Source organism: Episyrphus balteatus, chromosome 2 (assembly GCF_945859705.1).
Source record: "Episyrphus balteatus chromosome 2, idEpiBalt1.1, whole genome shotgun sequence".
Classification (NCBI taxonomy): Eukaryota; Metazoa; Arthropoda; class Insecta; order Diptera; family Syrphidae; genus Episyrphus; species Episyrphus balteatus.
This window is the reverse complement of record NC_079135.1, coordinates 66,508,886-66,531,939: the sequence shown is the minus strand read 5'-3', so window position 1 is coordinate 66,531,939 and position 23,054 is coordinate 66,508,886. Positions and strand designations below refer to the sequence as shown.

Here is a 23,054-nt window from a genome sequence, read left to right as displayed (position 1 = left end):
TGTGACATATATTACATCAAAGACCCATGTATTCAATTAAATTCACATCAAATAGACAGACCGCATGTTCGCGATTTTATTGACCTTGACAAAAGTTAAAATTTGCATTTTTATTTAATATTCATTTGTCGATGGCGAAAGTAAGTTTTTGTTAAAGCTTACATAATTGTTGAACAGTTCTAAGAAATTATATTTTTTTTATTGACAACAATTTTTAACCGCGTGTTTTCATTCTAAATTAAAAGTTGTATCAAATGCAATTTTTCAAGGTCTGACGTGACTGCAGAAATTTTCTTATTTTCGGCTAAACATACAAACACACATACATATTAAACCAAGAGTAGGTAATTAGAGTTAATAATGTATAATAATCTGTAAAAGCTTAAAGGGCTATGACCCTGTAAGGTTATATTACACAATTTAGTAACGCGTTTTTTTTTTATTATGTGACATATTGAGTTCATTTAAAAACCTGTGTCCAAAAAAAGAAATGATAACTACAATGAAAAGAAGTAAAAGTGGCGTGGTACCAAGAGTTATCTGTTGTTTTTGTTTTTAAGTAGATGTTTTTTTTGTTTTTATTGGACATGCTGGTACTAAAATCTAAACAGTTATATAAGGCTTTTAGTCCAGTGCATTTATGATGTTCATATATGGGCAGTTTGTAATACGCCCAAATTTTGTTTGCTCATTTGATAGAGCATTGGCTGAATATCATTACCCTGATTTTTCGCACTCGTGATATTCATCTTTCGTCCGCCATCTTGGATTCTAGTTTTTGTTGAATATCTCGATTTCTTTTTATACTACATAATAGTTTTATATGCAAAAAACGTAAATTTCACGTCATTTATGTTAAGAACTCTTTTTCGATATTCTGAATACCTACTAAATGTAACCTCGAATGTCTAAATTGACCGGACTATTAATTCAAGTCTTAATAGGTTAACTCATTATGACCAAATAACGAGGAAACTCATAAGGAGTTTCTTGAAAAAAGCCGGACTATATGAGCATTGCTTCCATTCGTTGTTCAAGGTTTAAGTAAAAAAAACTTGAAATCATTTATAGTTTGTGTGGAACATTTATTTATCTTCAATTCATACAAAATACGTAAATGTTAAAATTTTTTCAATTCATGATTTTGAGAAATCCACTTTTCATAAATTTGTGGATTTTCAAAGATTAAAGTGGATCCTTAAACATTTTGAAGGTTTAAAAAGAGAAGCAATGAAAGTTTTCATTTTTGAAAAGAAAAATATAACGAGACTTCAAAAACACAAAATATTCTGATACCTACATATGTTTTGATAGATTTTTTTTTTTTAATTTAACCCAAAGCAATTTTTCATGCCTCAAAATGGGACATATTTTGACTAATTTTTCTTTACACTAAATCCTCTTAAAAATAAATCAAAAAATACTCATACTAGTTCTTAAGGTATCCATTACTATAATTCACTTCACAAGAAATAAAATTCAAAATAACTGTATTTTTCAGGCGGGAGATCAATAAGTTCAGGAAACATTTTTGTAGTGATAGATACCCTCAATTCAATATTATTCTAATCGATATCTTTCCTAAGGCCTTAACCTTTTGTAAAAGTTCCTTGTTCGCTGCTTGGACCCTTACCACTGTAGAACAATTGGTCAGTCATTGCGTATACGCGTAGGTATGTCCGTTTCTGACTATGACTAGTCCAATCCATCAGCTATTTATGTTTCATCGTTACTACTTGCATCTATTTTTCCTTGATGATTCACTTGCATTTTATGACCCTTTTTCTTTAAATAGTCGACACTTAATCGCAAGTATCATTTTTCATAAAAACCAAAAACATTTTGTTTTTCAAATTTGTTTGTCTTGATTTTTTTATTAGGTGCTTGTGCTTGATTTCCTTATATTTAGTATGAAATTCAAAATAAAAAACAATAGGTATAAAATTTCACAAGGCATCACAAATTGCGTTCCGTAGGACACCTAGATACCTATAAACTAATCCATATCCAGATCATGGTCAATTTCGAAAGTTGTTTCGGTAAACAACAGAGCAACCAAGTCAATGACCGAAAATAAAGATTCCACACCTTCACTCACTGATGCTACATATATTTTTGAAACTTATACGCACATACCTTCACAAAATCAAAACAAATTGAAAATCATCAATGAATATTAATCTCACCAGCATAGCAGGGGATGTTGTGGTGGGGTTTGTTTTGTAGAAACTTCCATAACATTGTTGATTGCTATTTTTAAATTTCGGTCAATTTACCTACTACGTGCTTATTAACATGCACCAGGTTTTTATAATTGAAATCTTCCAAAACTTATACTGATATCAACTGCTTGCTTTTTCAAGGACTTTGTATACTTCGTAATATTTTTTTTTCTTTTCTGATTGAGTATAGTAACTTAACGACATCCGAAAAGGTTTTTTTTATATTGGCAATGTTTTTCTGAGAAAAAGTATCTGGACTATTGCGCAACTCTACAGTGTTTCTGTTTACAGTTTTGTCGTCCAAGTTTGGCTAAAATGATGTAAGCAAGGCATTCACTACATTAAAGAGCTAATTGTGTGAAATAATAAATTTTGATATTCAATTTCCTTGACCATGTTTGTAACGGCCCAGTATAGTTGAAGAGTCAAAACAATCATCCATTATTATTTTTATTATTATTGAAATACATTTAGGTATGTTATTTGTCACTACAATTTGATTTCTAATTTTTTTTTCTAGATGTTGGAGGAGGATTCAAACAAAGAACTTGTGGCATGACAGTTCTTTGCTTTTTCCATTCCACAGCAGAGGATAATACATGTAGCATTATTTTTTTCTTGAAAAGCATTTGAAATTTAGAAGGCAAAAAAGAAAATATAGGTATAAAACAAGAAAATTAAAAAAAAAATATTGAGAAAGAACATTGCGATTTTCTTGAAAATCAAAATAAAGCTATAGTTACTCACTTTTCATTTTACATGAGTATGATTAGCTACAAAGTTGTAGAAAATGCTGAGCTTAGGTTTACTAACATATTTATATATCTTTAAAAATGTTTGTTTTGAAGTTTATATGCATTATCATATTGCATTTTAACAAGCCTCAAACAATCTTAAGAGATGTGTGCCATCAAAATTAAAGAAAAAAAAGTGTAATTTTGTTGTGTTTTTTTGTTTTTTTTTTTGATTCACTTAAGATTTCTTGTTTAAAAATTCTGTAAAAAAAGAACTAATTATTATTTAACCTCCCGAGAATTAACTTATTTTGTTTTCTACCGATTCGAAGAAAAGTTGGACAAAAAGCTAAAAAGTGTATATACGGTTTAAAATCCTATAATGTGGGTCACTATGGCGTATACGTAGTATTTTTTGTATGAAAAGATTTAATTTTCTTGTTTAATTTCAAGAGGGAAGGCTAAGGCTTTAATTTTTGTTTGCTTTTTTCTGAGATATGTTCGAATAATTGATGGCATGTAATATTTTTTCCCGAAAAATTTACATAATATTCTTCCAAAAAAAAAAAAAAATGAACAATTCGATTCAATAAATATATATTTTTTTGTATTTTGAATTTTCAATTCAATCTTTGATTTAAAATTTTATTTGCCGATACTTTTTGTTCGTTTTAGTTTAAATTTGAATTGTTTTATATGTACTTTGACAGAATTCTCGATGATTTTTTTTGTTATGTTTTCATTAACATTTTCCATATACATTTGTAGACTTCACGAAGCTTTTCGGTATAATTTTTTTTATCTGTACAAAAGTTTTTAAAAAATTGTTACACTGCTCTGTAGAACATATTGAACTAAAATTTGAAGAAAATTTTTGTTTCAAAATTAGGACATTGTATGCCACAGTACTTTTTGTATCAAACTCGTTTGTGTAATTTTTGAGAAAATAGATCTTTAATTTCGCCTCTTTGCGATCACCGAAATCTTTTAACTTTTACAAAAAGAATGCGAACAGAATTGGGTCTCGCAATTTTGTTCCAACATCGTTTTATCATTATCATGCATCATTACGAAAGGGTTTTTTTTTTTTACAAATATCATAATTAATATGCTAAGAAGTAAATTTGACTTTTGGTTGTTCATTCTAGAATCTCGATGTTAAAAAAAAAACATAATCATTTAAGAGCTGAACCTAATTTTTTGTTGACGCAGAACGGAGACTTTTTTTGGAAGCTAGGCTGCTTCAGAGTTGTGCAAACAACACTTTATTTGAAGAAAGTCCAGTTTAACAATTCGAAAACCAACACATATTCAGAATTTTCATAAATTTGAAATTTCATAACCAAAATATTTAAAAAATATGTAGGTATCTACTAGAATTCGAGATGTTATAAACGTTAAAAGAAATGTCAAAATAGACGTTTCAGTTTTTTTCAGTTACAAAATCATAGATTCCAATTTTGGTTATTTATTGAAAGAACATAGATAAAATTGGATTTGAAACCAAACAAAACATAACTTTACTATAAATTTTAGAGTCTAAAGAATAAAGGGCAATGACTTCATTTCGAAATTGATTTACATAAATTGATTCTATAATGATTTTTTAGCCATGTAGAAGTTTTTCTGTAAAAATAAATAGTAAATCTTTTTTCAACGCGATCAACTTTTAAGTATATTTTATTGTACTTGTACTTGCATCAACAGATTTTATTAATTTTTGTTCTAACTTTTTATTGTTCTGATATGATACTTTGTCTAAATGCAACGACACTAATAAAATTATTTACATCATTAAAATTCACTAAAGCAACAACTAATGCTTCAAGTAAATTTTCGGACTTTCTAAAGCCAGATCAATTGTTTTACTAGAACTTCTCCAACACTTCCCTGCTCCATGAATGCCTATAAAAGTATGGAGAAATGCTTTTCGAAATCCGGCGTTCATGAAACAATAGGTTATTGGATTACAACAACTCGATGAATATGCCAACAACTGGAAGAAACTTATGGTCGTGTATCCGACATTCTGATAAATAACTGTTGGATTAAAAAGTGTAATTGTATTTATAACATACAAGGGTGTCCAACAGATGAAAAACTCCAGTACCAAAACAAATAGCATTTTAACAACGCGTCGTTTGTTTTCCAAGTTTTTTGCAAGATTTGATCTGAAAAAAAAAAAAAAAACAATTTTTTGTTTTAAAATCATATTCTCTGTATTCAATATACTGTGAAAAGTGTAATCATACTTTCGCAAAATTGACTGCTCCTTTTTCATAAACAATGATGCTGGTTGCTCTTTAAGGTTCACTTCCTTCCATTGGTCTGTAGATTGATGTTGCAGTAAATTAATTGAGCGTGAATCCGGGTAGATTTTATTCCTCTGGACTGCATCTGTAAATTGATAAATGTTTATTTTTTTGATTTTATTCAAACAATATTAAAAGTAAGATTTTGAATTGAAATGCATTTCAATTAATTTACAGTTATTCCGATTGGAAGATCAAACATTAATTTGAAAAGTGGGTGCATTGAAATGAAAACTACACCGGAATGCTTCCTTTTATTTTTGTCAAAAGTGTCATCTTAAAATACCCTTTTGTATTTAACGTATATGAAGACAAGGGGTTAAAATAAAGGGTTGTCAACAAAAACAAAGGAAATACATATATATTTACATTAAAGAGATGATTTGAAAAATCAATAAAATAAACATTCTCATCAAACTGCAAACCCGTACAGTTATCTTATTCATCATTAAAATGGATTCTAAAAAATCGTCTTACTTGTTCAAAGAAAGTTATCCAAGATTTAATATAGGATTTTCGTATACCTATTACTTCTTACTAAGAAATTTTGACTATATTCATTCTAATTTTTTAAAATAATGAACATACCTATTTGTTTGTTGATCAAAAGTTCTTACTAACTAGAGCAATAAGTTTAAATCGCGTGCATCTTATTTTGTAAAGTTGATTTAAACAGAAATCAAATGAGAGAATTTATGTCTTTCTATACCTAAGTAACCTATAAATCCTTTCAAAGAAATTTATTCTTATAGAATTATTTCTTGCACTTTATTTTCGAATACACAAAATATTTTATTCAACAACCTTAATTGCTACTGGATTCTAATTAACTTACTTATGTTTGGAAGACAAATCATATATAATTACCATCTGTGGAACAGCTTGTTAAGATTATAAGAAAGGATTTCTATCTTAATTATGTTAGTGAATTGTCCTTCGGAAGTGTATATATGGTTTCCAATACTAATATCTATGTAAAGCGTGTTCATTTTTGGACATACATTTCTTTTGCTTAAATGGTTATTATTGTATTAGGTATTATTAAAGATTTCTTTATTTTAAGTAATACCTTCTTTGTTGCCGAGGCTAAATTATACTTTTCGAAAGGTTTTCGATGTGCTGTACTCGAACACAAAGTCAGAAAAATTCAATCAGCTCCCGTTTTTGAAATTACTTTTGAGGTTACAAGTGATTTGTGTCGAAACCAAATTAAACTTTTATAAAGCTTTTCGATGTGTTTTCAAAAAAAAAGTTTTTTTTTGCATTTTCGAAATGTTATTGAATTTTTCTGACCTCGGATTTTGAGTTCAGCACACCGAAAACCTTTGGAAAAAAATAATTTGATCTCGGCGGCAAAACCGGCGCACACTGGGGATTTTGCGGAAAAAAGTCCAAAATTTTAAGTACCTCGGAGAACATTTTCTATAGTATTTCTAAATTCTAGAATAAAATCTGAATCAAAATCAGAAAGAATAACTAAAATCGGACTTGTAGTTTACTTTTTAGAGCTATATAAAGGGACAAGTTGTTGAAAGTATAAAAAACGAGGTGAAAATACCCTGAAATTGAAGCTGTGCATTTTTTTTTTGCTTGAGCCAAATCATAGACTTTTATTTTTCCGTAAAGATGCCATCATTTGTCTATTGTAAGTCGAAGACATTATTAATTTTAAAGATGTTAATTATTTTATATAATTATTTAAAGAAAAGAGAAAAAAATGGCTTGATTTTTTCATATTTTTGTATATATAATTTTAGCTACACTTCCCTACAGTTAGAGACTATTAAAAACATTTTCCTTATAAAATTATCTTTCGATAGAAACTAAATTTGGGTGCCACCAGGTGCCACTGCGTTTTTTATTGGCAATTGAAAACTTCATTTGGTCGCAAAAATGATTTTCTTAAAAATTACATAAAATAACAAAAAGAATATATTAAAAATCAATGGTAGCACTTACAGTTATAAATGATACCTTTTTTAAAAGCCAGAATATTACGCATAGTTCGAGCTTTAAAATTAACTTCTTTAAGTTAATTGTTTTTGAAATAATCGATTTCAATGTCAAAATTTTGAAAAAAAAAATAAAAAAAAAAACACATCCAATACTATTTTTGACAAGACTGGGGATTTAAAAACGAAATTGAATGATGAAGAAAACTGCCTTAATTGATTCCTTACCAAACACTGAAAACCATATGTTTCTATGTCTTCCAGTTTTCGTGAAAATTGAAAATCTCCTTTTTGTCAAATTTTTATTTTTTTGACTGCTAGAGATCCTTATCCGAAAAGTCAAATGGAGAAAGTGAAATTAATTCGCAGCACTTTTTTTATAAATCTACTTCAATGAAATTACCTACATTTGATTTTCTGACCTTGCTTCAGAAAAATGAATTTTCGTTATACATATGTAGGTATGTAGCTTGAATGTTTTATAATAATGGCAGTTTTTAGCATTTCATACGAAGATCTAAGCAGAAAGCTCATGGAATGTCACAGAATAGATTTAAATTGACATTATTATTGAAAAATACAGATCATCTGAATCCTTCGCCCCACCTTTACTAAGAAGAATCAGAGTCATTTAAGTGAGTAATGGCTCTCTTAACAGAATAAACTCTTGAAAGATTTGTGATGCCAATATATTTTAAATTGCATAAATACGATAGAAGTGGTTTTTTGAGTATTTTTAAACTATAATTCGGGTTTTTCGTTTTGCGTGGACGTGGACCTAGACAACAGTATAATGAGTTATTCGAGTTATTCGTTTTCATTTAATGTAATTAAAATCGGTAAGGTGGTTCCAATAACATAAACAAATAAAAAAAAATGCTTTGCGTACAAGTAAATTGTAAATAGCAATTTTTAAATTTTCTAAGAACAATATCTGGATCCTTTATTACTCTTACAATATTTTAAAAAGGCGTGGCAGTGGGTGTAAATGACTAATAATGATTTCTTTCGCTGTCATTCCTGAAAATTTCATCTAAATCGATTCAGTGGTTCAGTTTTTATTGAGTTTTTTCCGCACTCCCATACAAATTTAATCAGTGTGCGGCGGTAAATTATTGTAATTTTTTTCACTTTTATTTATTTATTTCCTTCTTTCTTCCAGAACATCCATCCATCTACGATGTACATAATGTCAAGCTCTTGTTCTAATGATACAGGATCTTCATTTATGATGGCTCTATCTTTAGGAAAGAATATCAAATGCAATTTTGGGCCTGCCCTTTATCTTAAAACAATTAGTGAGAGACTGTAATAAAGAGCAGGGGACTTAAGAAGCATCCCTACTGTACACCTATTATGGTTACAAATAGTTTAGTGACTTAAGCTAAAATCTTTACACATACCAACCGAAATCGTCATTCTTATGAAAAATTAGAGTAAACTTTTTTGGCAGTGATTGTCTCTTTAGGAAAATATATCCTGAAAATATGCAACAATTATATTTCACGCTCAACTAATCCGAAGGTTATTGTGATGCATTCAAATTGTTAGCTTACGAGTAGAATACTTTCAGGCAAATCGATTTAAATTCGTCCATTGACAGTGCTGTCGTTGTAATAATTTTATTTTGAAAAAACTAACAATATAAATTAATATTATGTAGCTCATTCTAATAGTATCAAAATTAGAAATTCGGAAAAAAATGATATTATTCACAGTATGAAGTATTAATAAAATTTTTTTGAGGTAACTAAATAAGTTGCCACGAGCATGCGTGCAGGAAATTATTTATAATCAAAAGGGAATTTTTATTACATTAAAATAAGTTACATAGTACGGTTTGCATTAACCACAATTTGGTAAAAAAAGTGTAAAATAAAAAATAAAGACAAAAAACGAAAAAAACAATGCTTTTATATAAACAAATTGATAACATAAATTTTTATTGTGAAAAGGAGCGAACGAGTAGTAATTTTCATTTAATTTCAAGTCGATATCTTCATTAGTTTTTTAATTACTCTGCACGGGGCGCGGAAATTTGGAGAAAAATGTGTTTTAAGTTTTTGTTTTTGTATCACAGGTTCGTAGCACATGTGTTTCGGTACTATCTAAGGACTTTTAAAATTTAGACACTTAAAATAGTTTCTTCATGTGATAAATGAATTTTTCAAGGAAGAAAAAAAACATAAAAAAAAATCCAGAGGGATTCTCCCTCTTAATGTTCGAATAACAACACAATATTTTAGTGGTACAAACTACAAACCCAGGGGATGGGGTTTGTGGATCGGAAAATATCAAAATATTTTATTTAAGCTTACTTCCAATAGTCGTGTCGAACTGAAATGTAGATACATGGTGTTCGGATGATCAGCCAATATTTTGTTAGTATGTACGAAGGGGTGGGGCATTGAGGGGCTGAAGGATCACCAAATCAATTTTAGCCCACTTCTAATTTACTATATGAAACTGAAACTTTGAAACATTTGGGGGGTTCAAAAACCACAAATCAATTAAAGCCTATATTATGTAGTATAGATGGGCTCATACAACTCCAGTCAAAATGATAAAACTTAAAAGTAGAAATAAAATATTAACATTAGTTTAAGAATCTTAAAATACCTACGCTTTTATCACTCACTTAAACTACAAAATAATATAAATAACTCATATCAAATGGTTAGAAAAAAAGCGTAGAGCATTTGTTCAAAATTTATAAAAGTGAACACAACTAAAATTCGCTCTACTTCTTTTGATATCACCTTATGAAATAAATTAATTAAATTATTTTATAGCTTTTAGTGTGTGATAAAAGCGTATTTTCAGTTTATTGAACTATATATTTTGCAACAAAACAGGTACATAACATAACTAAAAATGAAAAATTAGAAGATTCTGAGTTTGAGAAAAAAAAACACAGATAATTATTTGTTTTAAACTTTTAAAGTCACTCGACTTCATTCGAATTTACCATAATGATTAATTTTGTCATGTCCATCACTCTGTTGTTGATAAGACACTCCAATACTGTTTTTAAGCAAGTTTTCGTTTTTTATACTAGTGTAAAGTGTACGAGTGATGAGTATGTAAGCGGCACACAGGACAAAAAGTGGTATAACCAGCAGTATCAAATCGAGCAGAATATTGTATGTTCTTTCGTATATGATTCCATCTTCAGGCCAATATTCACGGCATTTACGTAAACCTTTAAATTTAAATTCAAAAACTTTTATTTATAAAATAACAAATTAAATGTATGGTATTTTTATTAAAAAGGAAGATAAAATAATACGATTTTCTTACCTTTACTAGTAGGAATGAGTTGGCTAAGAGCAGCTATTGGTGACATGCAAAAAAAGCTTCCTATCCAAATTAACGCAATTATTTTATATGCATGACTTAAAGTTTGCCATGTGCGAGATCTAAGGGGATGACAAATAGCATAGTAACGTTCACACGATATGGCAACCAAAGTCCAGGACGATACTGCAACAGATGTGGCTGAAAACCATATAAAGCAATGAAAATGTTAAAGAAGAAAAATTGGAAAAAAATAAATAATACAGTCATATAAGGAGAAAAAAGGGGTAAATCTCGGAATGAATGTTAGTAGAAATTTTTTTTGCTCAATATCTTCCTTTTGCCATTCTATAACATATCTCAAAAGTCTAGAAAAATCTCATGTCCGCTTGTCGCGATTTCAAGGTCAAATCGCGAAATGGAGATTTTCAAAATTAGCAAAAATAGGCTATGGTATTATATACACAAATGATACATGATTCCAAGGTATTTTTTAATACTGATTCCAAAAAATCTAAAATCAAGACAATCTGACGTCTTTGGATAAAGTTATTCCTGTTTTTCATCTGTCAACTCATATTATTTTAACAGTTGCAAACTTACTGCCGAAAAACCCTTAAAAGTTATGGTAGATGAACCAAATTTTGCATGAAGATTTTAGAATCCATCATTATTAAAAATCAAAACAATCCATTACGAAAAATATATATACCTACGAAATAATGGTATTTTTTGATGGAGGGGCAAATTTTAGGATATGCACTAAAGAAGATTCTTGTTCATCTTAGGAATAAGTGCTAATAGGCTAATTTTTTCATTTTAATCTTTGTTTGGATATTCTTTAACTATCCTCAAAAATATAAAAAAATCTCATGTCCGCAAGTCCTAATTTTCTTGGTTTGAAAATAGGGTGCAGATTTTAAAAAATTAATAAGAAAAGTTTAAATTTTTATATGTATACCAACATAGGCGACATGATTTAAAGGTATTTTTTAACACTTATTCCAACAAAACTCACAAACAAGTCAACCTGACCATCCCTGAAAAGTAATGCACCTTATTCATGTTGATCGGACACAAATATCTGACGTGTACTTTTTCAATTTTTTAAAATCTGCACCTTATCTTCAAACCAAGAAAATTAGGACTTGCGGACATGAGATTTTTTAAGATTTTTGAGGGTAGTTAAAGAATATCCAAACAAAGATTAAAATGAAAAAATTAGCCTATTAGCACTTATTCCTAAGATGAACAAGAATCTTCTTTAGTGCATATCCTAAAATTTGCCCCTCCATCAAAAAATACCATTATTTCGTAGGTATATATATTTTTTGTAATGGATTGTTTTGATTTTTAATAATGATGGATTCTAAAATCTTCATGCAAAATTTGGTTTATCTACCATAACTTTTAAGGGTTTTTCGGCAGTAAGTTTGCAACTGTTATAATAATATGAGTTCACAGATGAAAAACAGGTATAACTTTTTCCAGAGACGTCAGATTGTCTTGATTTTAGATTTTTTGGAATCAGTATTAAAAAATACCTTGAAATCATGTATCATATGTGTATATAATACCATAGCCTATTTTTGCTAATTTTGAAAATCTCCATTTCGCGATTTGACCTTGAAATCGCGACAAGCGGACATGAGATTTTTCTAGACTTTTGAGATATGTTATAGAATGGCAAAAGGAAGATATTGAGCAAAAAAAATTTCTACTAACATTCATTCCGAGGTTAAACCCTTATTTGACTGGATTAAAAAGATTCAAAAAGATTTGTGAGTAGGTTTCTTATAATATGAAATGCCTACAGTGTGCAGTAGCCAATATTTAGAAACAAAAATACAAATTCCATTAAATATTTTCAGGAAATCGTTTTTCCAGTAATTAAAAAGTGAATCCCATTATAACTTGGCTAAACGCAATAAATATGTACGTGATTCCTACATTTCAAGCAATTTTATCTGTCACGATTAGAACATTTGTTATTTCGCTGATGAAAAAGGTATTCACACATATTTTTATTGAGTTTTTTCTTATCTTTTTTAACCACCACATATTTTCTCTTTTTCGACATAATTCTCTTGATATAATATATAAAACAATTTTCTGCCACGAGCTCAAGACACTTGATAGAGATATTAATTGGTATGACTACCATTACCATCCCCTCTTAGCTTATCATCTTCTTGCAGAAGGAAAATATTTTCGATTTTCCATCAAAGCAAAAAACGCTGTTGAACACACATTAAAGTGTGTGTGTGAAGTATGAATAATTTTGTTTATCATAAAATGTTATATAGTGCCGATGCTTTTATATGAACAAAGCAAAAAATAAATAATAAGAAAACCATAAAGTGCATAGAAAAGTATGGTAGCTGAAATATCCGTTACTTAGAGACTGCGAACCAAACTTGAATAAGTATGCTGTTATTTTTAATGATTTTATTCGCGTAATCAAAAGCTGACCCGCATCCAAATAATATTTAGGTATTTTCTAGAATACCTACATAGTAATTTTTATACATTTTCAATTCACATTTGAGGTTAAAGAAAAAAATAACAAAAAAAAACTTTCTACAGCTCCTTAATTTGAAAATAGAAAATCACAGTGAAAATGTATTTATTTCCAAAACAAGCAGGAATTATTATTTCATAGTCATAATAAAATAAATCATTTAATTATTTCTCGAGCTACCTTCTTTCGTTAATTTTTAATTTTTTTTCTTTGTATTATCGATGTAAAAAATTTAAAATTAAATTATTGTATTTAATTAATATTTATTTAAATAACAAACATTACCCCTGATGAAGTAAGAAATACTTACGAAACGTTGGGAAAATAATGGGATAGAACTTGTTTTTATTCGCATTTGCTTTATATAGACCAAAACAGCCTAACTACAGTGGAATATTTACTCCAAAAAATTGGTCAAATTTAACAAATTATAACAAACCTTTTAATTATTTAAGTTATTTATTATGTAAATTTATATCTATTTATTTGTATTTTTTTTAATAAAAAAGCTTATTATCTACCCCCGGAACGCCTAAATTAAAAAAGAAAAAAAGAAAATTTGATCCTTAAGCCCAAATAACCTGAAAATATCATTTCAAATACATTTTGACACAAAATTTTTACGAATTGAAATTACTAGAGTTCCCACCAATCACGAAATATATTTTTTTTAATCATTAAAGACATTTTTTTTCATCGAGTGTAAAGTGTAATACCTTACCTACCTTAACAAAGAAATACAATTGCTTCTTTTATGCGACTTTTTGCACTACCTCTGGTCAGTTGGAAACTGACGAGTTTTGTTTGTATGACAAAGGCCTTACTGGATACAGTGTATACACAGTCGCATATCAAGTTAGCAAAAGTAGTTGCATACTCTAAGGGACACGTGAATATTGTTTTTATATAAAAATTTGAGTTTTAACTTCCGCAGCTGTTTTATACCCCAATTTGAACTAGGTCAATATAAAAAAAAAAATTCAAGTTCATGTAAGAAATGTATGCCAATATGTGATAAAAATATATTTTTCTCGATACTTGGTATTGAATGTTTTGTAGAACTTGTTGTTGTCGCCAGCTGTAACAAAAGGAAATATTCAGCGAAATACCAAAATAAAGGATCACTGGTCCCTACTTTGAAGAGAAACAAATTTACTTGTTTCTTTTTAAGTAAATTAATATTTAAGTTTAATTTTTTTATTTTTGTCATTAAATTGTAATTGAAAAAATTATTTTGTTTAAAAATAAAATTTATTCATTCATTGAATATTTGTAAATTTTTTAAATTTTATTTATTCTGAATTTACAACTTTTTCTTGGATTAATATTGAAATATTTAAATCTCATAAAAATAGATAATAGGTACTATTTGTTTATAAATATTATTTATCAAACCATTATAAACCTGCATATTTTCTTTTTGTACTCCCAAAAATCTGGATTTACGGGCAATTTTCAACCGATTTTAGTTTTTTCGCATATTTTAGTAGAAAAAAGACTCCAAACTCATTTAAATCGTCTTTGATAAAAAAAAAAATTACGGGAGAACCAGTATATCAACAGGAAAAAGTTTTGAGACAAGTTAAAATCTTTCTTAATTCTTGTTCAAATAAAACTTAAACTTTTAAAATCAGTTGAAGTTTTTCAAAAAATAGAGCTTTTTAAGGAAAATTACACCGAAAAAAAACTCGAGAACGAAGCGAAAACGAGAAAATTACTTGATAAATTTTTCAACTTAGAAGTTTTGTTTGTTAAAGTTTTACATGAAAGGAGAATACCTATAAATATAATGTAGAAAAAATCCAGCATTTATTAACACGAGACTAAAAAGTACATTTATTCCAGATCAGAAGGAACTTGCTATGGTAATTAAATTTCAATTTATGAAGTGTTTTTTTTTTTTAACAAAACTTGTTTCAGGGAAGTCAGACTGTCTTGCTTTTAGTTCCAAAAGTTTCGGTTGTTTTTCAACTTATGTTCAAGAAAACAGTTGTACCATATTAAAAATCGTAGCTTAATTAAATTTATTGTTCATAACTACCCAACCTCGAGCTTTATTCGGATTAAAGTTAGACTTCCTCAACTGTTGGTAAAAGAAGCATTGCGTTTCCTTTCTTAATATCACAAAAAGAAGAAATCACTTTTCACACGTTAATGGCGTACATGAAATTAATTAAAATTATACATAATAATATGCTCATTTTACTTATATTAGAACAAATCCTGCTTTAAAATTATACCCTTTGATATTGATTGCTCAACAGCCTTATGTTAATCTGCACAAGTGCATATGTAGGTACGCAGAAAAAAAAATCAATTTAAAGAGTAAAAGCAGACAACAAACACTTTGAAAATGTGCACGTTTGAGGTTTTTATTTTTCGCATGACATGCTCAGTAATTGCTTTCGGTGGTTTTATATAAGGTTAAATGAAAGAATGCAAGGGTACATATATTATTTTTTTCTGTTTACTCTCTTTTCAGTATATCCTTTGTGTAAAGTTGGCTTACCGATTTTGCGTATCTTTTTCACAATGCAGGTTATAAGTCATAATTTAAAATGTTTTCTCTATCCCGATTTAATATGGGTAATTGGTAAACCTTTCCAAACAATTCTGTAGGTAGGTCATATAAAAATTTCTTAGGTGATTCTATAAAACAAGGAAAACCTTTTTCAATTAGTAAATTCTATGTTTCATTATTCTTGTTAAATGATCAATTTAGTTCATTAATATTTTTAGAGCTGAAAAAATGATAACCAAATAAAATACAATATTTTTATGATGGTAATTTATTTTTATGAATGGCTTATAAGGAAGTAATTATAATTTTTGGCAGATTCACATTTTTATTTTGACAGGTTTATTTCAATTCAAAATTGTTGCCAGAGTTCTCATATCAAACGACTACTAAAATATTTTTTTCCACTTTCACTGTATACACATTATATAAAAATTATATAAAAATGCGGATGTATAACATTCTTTTTTGGTATGATTTGAAGTGTCAATATTAATGCGTAAAAAGGATTTACTTTTTACGAGGTCTTAATGAAAACTAATACAAGCATGAGCATAGCAAGTGTTTTTCGTCTGTAAAAAAAAAAAAAAAAAAAAACATTTTAAAGGAAAGGAGATTCACCTTATCAACATACTCAAATTTACCTACCTATTTTAACTTCTTTTTGGCAATTTACACAAATTCCACAAAAGAAGAAAAAAATGCGTATACACCCGAGTGATTGTGTATTATAATATCGTGGGCACAATGCCAAAACCACGAATCTGCAAGATTGTAGATTGTGGTTTTGGAATTGAAAAATTTGAAAATTTAGTTTAGAAATAGCTTAAGCTGCTAGGAACAGATGGAGGATTGCGGTTGACGCAGTGAATAGAGGGACCGATAACAAGTTTAATGACACACTAAAGTGAAAATGTCAAAAAATGCAGATTCACGGAACAAATACAATAAGATTTCTTTATGGTTTTCATCCAAGAAGTAAACCTTATTAAAACAATCGGGTTTTCCTTATTGTTTTAAAAACTGCACTTTTAGGGTTTTGACAAAAAAAAAAACCACAACCAGGCCGGCCGGGAATCGAAATGGAGACTTCAAATCATTAGTCGCCTACCTTACCACCTGAACCAACCTGCTATGAAAATATTGATCGCGATTTTCTAGTGCCAAGTTGGAAAAAAAAATGAACTTTTTACATAAAACATATGGGCAGTAAAACAATATGGCAATCTGTTAGTTTGTAGGTGGTCATATTTTTCTCTGCGTACGTACGTTAAAAATATACAATATACTCTGTAATGGTTTTTGCCACAAGTTCCGGGCACGTGTGCTATGTTGTCTACATTATTGAGTGTCGAAAACTCAGTTTTTCAATATGTTTCGAAGGTCGGGAACATCAAGCGATAGTGAATATTAGATGAGAATGGTGCTGTTAGATAAAAACGATACCAACCTCTTTGCCAAGATGCCGGCTGCTCCCGAACACCTATCATCCCAACAAATTGATTTTTATGATTAGGACATACATCCAAACGCATTCCTAGAAAAAAAAAATTTGTCCCGCAAAAAATGGGATTTCATAACCATATTTTGACTAATTTGCCGGGGCTATTGTAATGTAAAAAACAAATTAAACGAGTATTCCTGTTATAAGACCCTCTTTTAAATAGGAAATCAAATAAATCAATTTTAAACAATTGAGGTGGGGGCGAAATGGGGGTGATGTGTTGGTTTGGCCTACGTTCAGTTGCTATTGTATGCCTAGGACTTCAAGGAACAATTAAAAGGAAAATAATATCCTATTAAATATTTTTGTGATGTTTTTGTGATGTACACTGAACACTGCTCAAAGTATGAAGATACCATGAAAGTGATCATATTAAAAGTTGAAAAGTTTCAAGGTTTGTTCTTTTATTTATATATTATCTTGTTCGGGTTTAAATGCACAACTACATTCTTCAAATGAAAACAGTTTTTAACTTAAATGCAATTCACAATACTTTTTTTTTCAGAAAACATACACTGTTAAAACTTTTGGGGTGGTTTCCACGAAAATTTGGGTTACTATAAGGTACCACCAAAATTGTAATTAAATTTAATACTTTAAGGGCCAATTTATTGAGCCTCCATTAAATTTTGAAATTTGTCGTTTTAGTTAAAAGCTTTGTTTACCTATTGACGTCTTTAAGTTTCCATCATTAAAAATTCATTTAATTCACTCTGCTTTTGTTTAAGTCCCAGGGATTTTTTATTTTTGGAAATTATTTAAACTGTCAAAAGCTACATTTTTGTCAAATAAAATATATTTAAATTTGAAGATTTGAAGGAGTGCTTGTGCTGTTAGTTCCGTGAAGCTTTTATAGAGGGCTCTATTTTCTTTAAATTTTTCGATGAGTGCATGCCTCCATTTTATTTTCATTAGATGGCTGTCATCAACAAGCGTGTTTATTTACAGCTGCGGAACCGGACTCGCACTGAAAAACGAAGGCAGCGACCCCTATCCATGTACATATATGGCGTTACAATGTATTAGGTTTAGGAACAAGCACTCCTTATATTATATCCTCTAAGATAAAAACACAAAAATGATAGCCCGTAAGTATTTTGCAGCCAAAACGCCAGGCAAAAATCCACAGACGGTGTTATGACTTATGATATACCAGTGGAAACCAAAGGCTGAAAATATTGCAATTTTTTAGATGATTAGGATTACGCAGCATCTCAACCCTGATTAGTTTCACTAGTCGTGTAGATATTCTCTGTGATCTTCTGCGCTCTGCAAAGTGGATAAGAAATGCAATAATTTCTCTGAATTTTGTGTCTATTAAAAATCTCAAATAAAGTGTTGTCCATTTAACCCTCATACGTCATACTTTTATATTCAAACATTTCTGGCAAGGCTATAAATATATATATATATACCAAAACCTGAAGCAATTCATCCCTATACGTACATGTCGTTTGAACTAAAACAACACAAAAACGACTTGTTCGGTAAGCCAAAATTACCAATTACCAAACGTTGGTATTACGAAATTGATTGAACACATTTTCACCATCCCATTTTTCCATATTCATGCATGTTTTATTCATTTTTAATTGTTAACTGACACTGAAACTTTGTTTAACGCTAATGGAGAGTGAATAAATAGAAATCCTGTTTAAAACCTCCATTTGCTCTAAAAATCCCTCTTAAAAGGTCGAATTTGGTGTTTTAACTAAAACGACTTTTAAATTTAATGCTCAATTAGTTAATGATGCCAAACTTCAAAAAAATTCTTAAAAGAGACTGAATTAAACGAATTTGTTTTTTAATCTTAAAATTCCCTTTTTTAATGGCTATTTAAGTTTAATGGAGAGTCAATAAATTGGGCCTAAATGAAATACATTTCTAAATACAATACATACAAGGATTATTGAAATTTAATATCTTTGTATTAAAAAATAAAAATTTTCTTCAATATTAATTTTAGTTTAATATAATGATTTTTTCGATTTTATTATTTAATGTATTTTTTTCTCATTTTTTCAAAAAAATCAAAACATTCCAGAAAGTGATTATTATTCATCATGAAAATAAAAATGCTGATATTACTGTCTATTTTTTAGACTTAAATTTTATTAGGACCAATTACAGATTTTACTGCCTCACCCTTTCACCTGAATTTTTTTTATGCTTTCTATCCCAAATTCAAAATTTTTACCAAATTTTATTAGGGTGACCCATCATTTTTGTTTCCACTCAAAAAAACACCCTTTTGACCATGATATTTTTATAGACCCTTTAGTTTCTTGTTTCTTATCTTAAGAGTAACATAATTACTGAATTTCAATAGGGTACCACTAATATTACTCTAGTATTACACACTTTTTCAAATATACCCATATTTTCTCTACACCTAAATAAAAAACCCTTTCACATGAAAAAAATGTATAGATTTCTTTTATTCGTAATTCCTATGGGAAAGAGAACATATTTAATGAATTTCGTAAGGGTACCTTTTATACCATTGATTTTATGGGACTTATCGCGGATTTTCCCTATTTAAAAAAAAAACACCCTTTTACCTAAAATATTTGTATAGACTGTTTGGGTTCTTGGTTTCTGTTATAAGCGAAACATTTTTAACAATTTTCATTGGTGTAACAATTTTTTCCCAGTTTTTGTGGTACTTATTCCGAATTTAATGATTTCATAAAAAAAAACACCCTTTCACTCAAGATAATTTTGTACACTTTATAGATTCTTAATTGTTATACCAACCAAAACTTTTACACCAAGTTTTAAAAATTAATAAAATTTAAGTCAGCTGTTATGATACCTTTCTCACACACAACTTAACCCATCAAAAAAACACCCTTTCACCAAAAATAATTTTAAGAACTTTATGAACCCTTTGGTCCTGCTTTATCTAAAACCTTCATCCCGAATTTTATCAGTGAAGCATATTTTTCACATGGGTGTTGGTTTTATTTTACCTGTTGAGGTCAAAAAACCAAAAAAAACAAGCACCCTTGTTTTTAATCGCCAATAACTTTTCTTAGAGCAATCGTATTGACTTTATTTTTATGTCATTAGATTTAGCATAAAAAAATACCTTGAAAACATGTGTCATATGATGATATTCGACAAACAATTTTTTTCAGTATATATTTGACCTTCAACCCCTCCCTCTTGTCCGCGAAAAAACACCTTTCCACCCAACTCGGTTCAGGAATTTAACTCTCCGATTTCGGCGAATTAGCTATGGATTAAGTTTGGTTCAAGCATGACTTTAGCTATTTTAACATAAATGGACGCGTGACCCAGTCGGGCATTTTATTTTTGGAAGAATCACGAAAACCCTGCCTCCCACTTTATCTTGAATATTTGTAGCAAATATTTTGAAGGCTATTGCGTTTCTTGTCATAATTTAAATTGATTGGTTTGTATCAGCCTTCCTGTTACTAGGGCATAACTCAGATATTTTCTGCAGCAGGAGCATCCTTCAAAAAAAAAAAAAAAAATACTTATCAGGAGGAACCACAATGTTAACCAAATTATTTTCTAATGAATCAATTTTATAATTTTTTAATGGTTACTAATAAATTGTTACTTACCACGTACATACATTTTAAATTCTATTAGCAAAGATTTTTTAACACAACAATAAATTGTTTGTAGGATAACTGCCTACACTTATGTACATTAGTATAGACAGACACCTATAGATACTCGGAGGGAATAAAATTAAAAGATGTGGTTTCACGCTTTGACTGCTAGGTACATTAATTTTATTTTACCTTCCCATTCGTAAGATTGTCATCTGGTTTATGTTTCGTAAAGTATTAAGTGACCGAAAATTTAGATAAATTAAAAGAAGTGACACAAATGTATTTTAATTTATCTTAAAAAAAAAATAATAATTAACAGATTTCGAGTGCTTTGTAGTTTAGCCTTTTTTGAAATAAGCTTAAGTTTAAAAGCATTTTCTCCAGATGACTTACATAAATCTTACTTTAAGAATAATATTGATATATTTTTATACTTTAATCAGAACAACAAAATTAACATCAGAAAAAAAATTGTCGTGGACAACTAAGATTAGAGATGCTCCTGACATCTTGAAAACCAAAGGATAATAAATTCATATTTTTGTTTATTTTTTTTTTGTGATTAAAATTTGCCTCCCAAGGTCCCAAGACATTTTCAACTGAATAATTATTGGACAAATTAAAAAAGTTTTTGCATATTTTTCAATAAGAGCTTAAATACAATTTCTGATGGCAAAGGCTTGCTCCATTTAGTTTAGTCCCTCACAATTACAACTTGTGAGAAAGTTTTATTGATTGTTTTGAGTTATGTCCTGCCTTATGTCAATCAAATTATACAAACATTTTAGGGAAAAATCAAAAAAATAATCACCGGACTTTCCTTGTGTTAAACAAATGTTTCAGAAATCAGTTCCTGCATGTTTCGACATTTTTAACCTTTGTGTTTAAGTTGTAGGTTCTTCTTTTGGCGCCTTGAACACAAGCAAAATTGATATTTAAACTGTCATTTTGAAACTTAAGTATGATTTTTTTTGCTTTGTCAATTTCCATTTGACAAGTACGCAGAAGGTATGCATGTATTTTTGTTTATTTTCCAGCATTGAATAAATTTATGGGTTAAATCTGTCAGCTGTGTTTCTTTTTTAACTCAGACCGTTCAGATTTAGTATGTCTAAGTTTTAGTTGGTAAATACATTTGTATATCTTCTAATCCGCCCACATGACCACACAAATCTTTTTTTGGTAAACTCTTTACAAAGTCGGACCTAAAACTTGAAGTATTATAAAAACATTTTTTTTTTAAAGCGGTAACGGAGAAGACGTCTTCTCGTATATCTTGGCATCGGTAACAGGGGTGATTGCTTCTTCAACGAGATAAACTGGATAATAAGCGTCAGAATGTCCTAAAAATTAAATGGCCGAATATCGAAATGTATTTTTACGAATCCTAATATTTGTGCATACTATCTTCATTTCAAGAATTTTTTTTTAATTTGTTTTCTAAAAATCAGGATTTTAACTCTTAACTCTTAATGTTATTCAAATAATTTAGATTATATTGGCTAGTGTATCTAACTTAATAAAATTTTACCGATAAATACTTGCATATGAATATTCCAGGTAAGAATATTTTTTTTTAAACCCGAAACCAATTTAAACTATAAAAACATGATACGGACGTAAGTCGCCGTACGTGCATTTTCGTTTAATGTTTTCTTACCTTCTTATCGAGAGAGAAAAATGAGATAAAAGATTTCTGAGAGATAGTATTAAACCCTTGTAACTCGTTATGCATACGTTTTAAAAATCTTCTTATCCATTCAAAATATGAATAAACATGTATTTTATAAAGAAGACGACTCGGTACACTAGGGCGTATGAGTACTTTTTTTATTTTATAGGATTCTTAAAGCTCTTTTCGTTTGTTTCTTTTTCCATAGTTGAAAAAAAATGCCAGCATTTCATCATTTAAGCAAAAGAAGATTCATGGGATTAATTACATTAACAGAATAAAACGTTCTTAATTTTTTTCTATGGGAAAAAATGTTCGTTTGAAGAAAAGATTATTAAGACTTGTAAAGAAATCTGGGTGAGATTATGAACACACTCTTATTTCCGCTTCTTGCTAACCATATTTCTTTTTTTTAGTTGAGGCGATTTAAGATCTTTTTCAACTTAATTGAATTTTTTTTTAAAGCCGGGCAATTACAATCAATGATACATTTCATTTAATAATATTGCTCACAGATGTGCTTTATTTACTCACTCCAATCAGGTGCTATATTTAAAAATAAATAAATAGATGTCAATCAAATGATGCTGGAAGTATAGACAGGACTTCGGCATGTCACTCCTAATTGAAAAAATGAAACTGAACTGAACTCCTAAGAAGGATGTCAATGACGATTACACAATTTGAAAAGTGATTTATTTTGATTTAAAATTCATTTTCAAACATTAAGCTTAT

At 29.0% G+C, this 23,054-nt stretch overlaps 1 protein-coding gene and 1 long non-coding RNA gene across 6 annotated transcripts in view; both read right to left on the bottom strand.

The window, feature by feature from the left end:
- Positions 1-4,548: 4,548 nt before the first annotated feature.
- Positions 4,549-23,054, bottom strand: part of LOC129909857 (cholecystokinin receptor type A-like) — a 28,977-nt gene continuing 10,471 nt past the window's right edge. Inside the window, exons 2-5 of one of the 2 annotated variants that reach the window (XM_055986976.1) lie at positions 10,521-10,718; positions 10,189-10,443; positions 5,209-5,353; positions 4,549-5,127 (exon numbers count right to left, since the gene is read on the bottom strand). In XM_055986976.1, the coding sequence (XP_055842951.1) occupies positions 4,773-5,127; positions 5,209-5,353; positions 10,189-10,443; positions 10,521-10,718 (953 nt within the window). In that variant the 3' untranslated portion in view covers positions 4,549-4,772. The remainder of the gene's footprint in view (positions 5,128-5,208; positions 5,354-10,188; positions 10,444-10,520; positions 10,719-23,054) is intronic. The other variant, XM_055986977.1, reaches the window with a different exon arrangement.
- LOC129909859 (uncharacterized) lies at positions 19,108-22,356 on the bottom strand. Of its 4 annotated transcripts, none has more exons than XR_008771450.1 (4): positions 21,459-22,356; positions 20,837-21,399; positions 20,654-20,758; positions 19,108-20,539 (listed from the first exon to the last, which is right to left on the bottom strand). It is a non-coding gene; the product is annotated as an uncharacterized LOC129909859 (long non-coding RNA). The 4 variants fall into 4 exon arrangements; XR_008771451.1 differs by having other exon boundaries at positions 20,654-21,246; positions 21,309-21,399; XR_008771449.1 differs by having other exon boundaries at positions 20,654-21,403.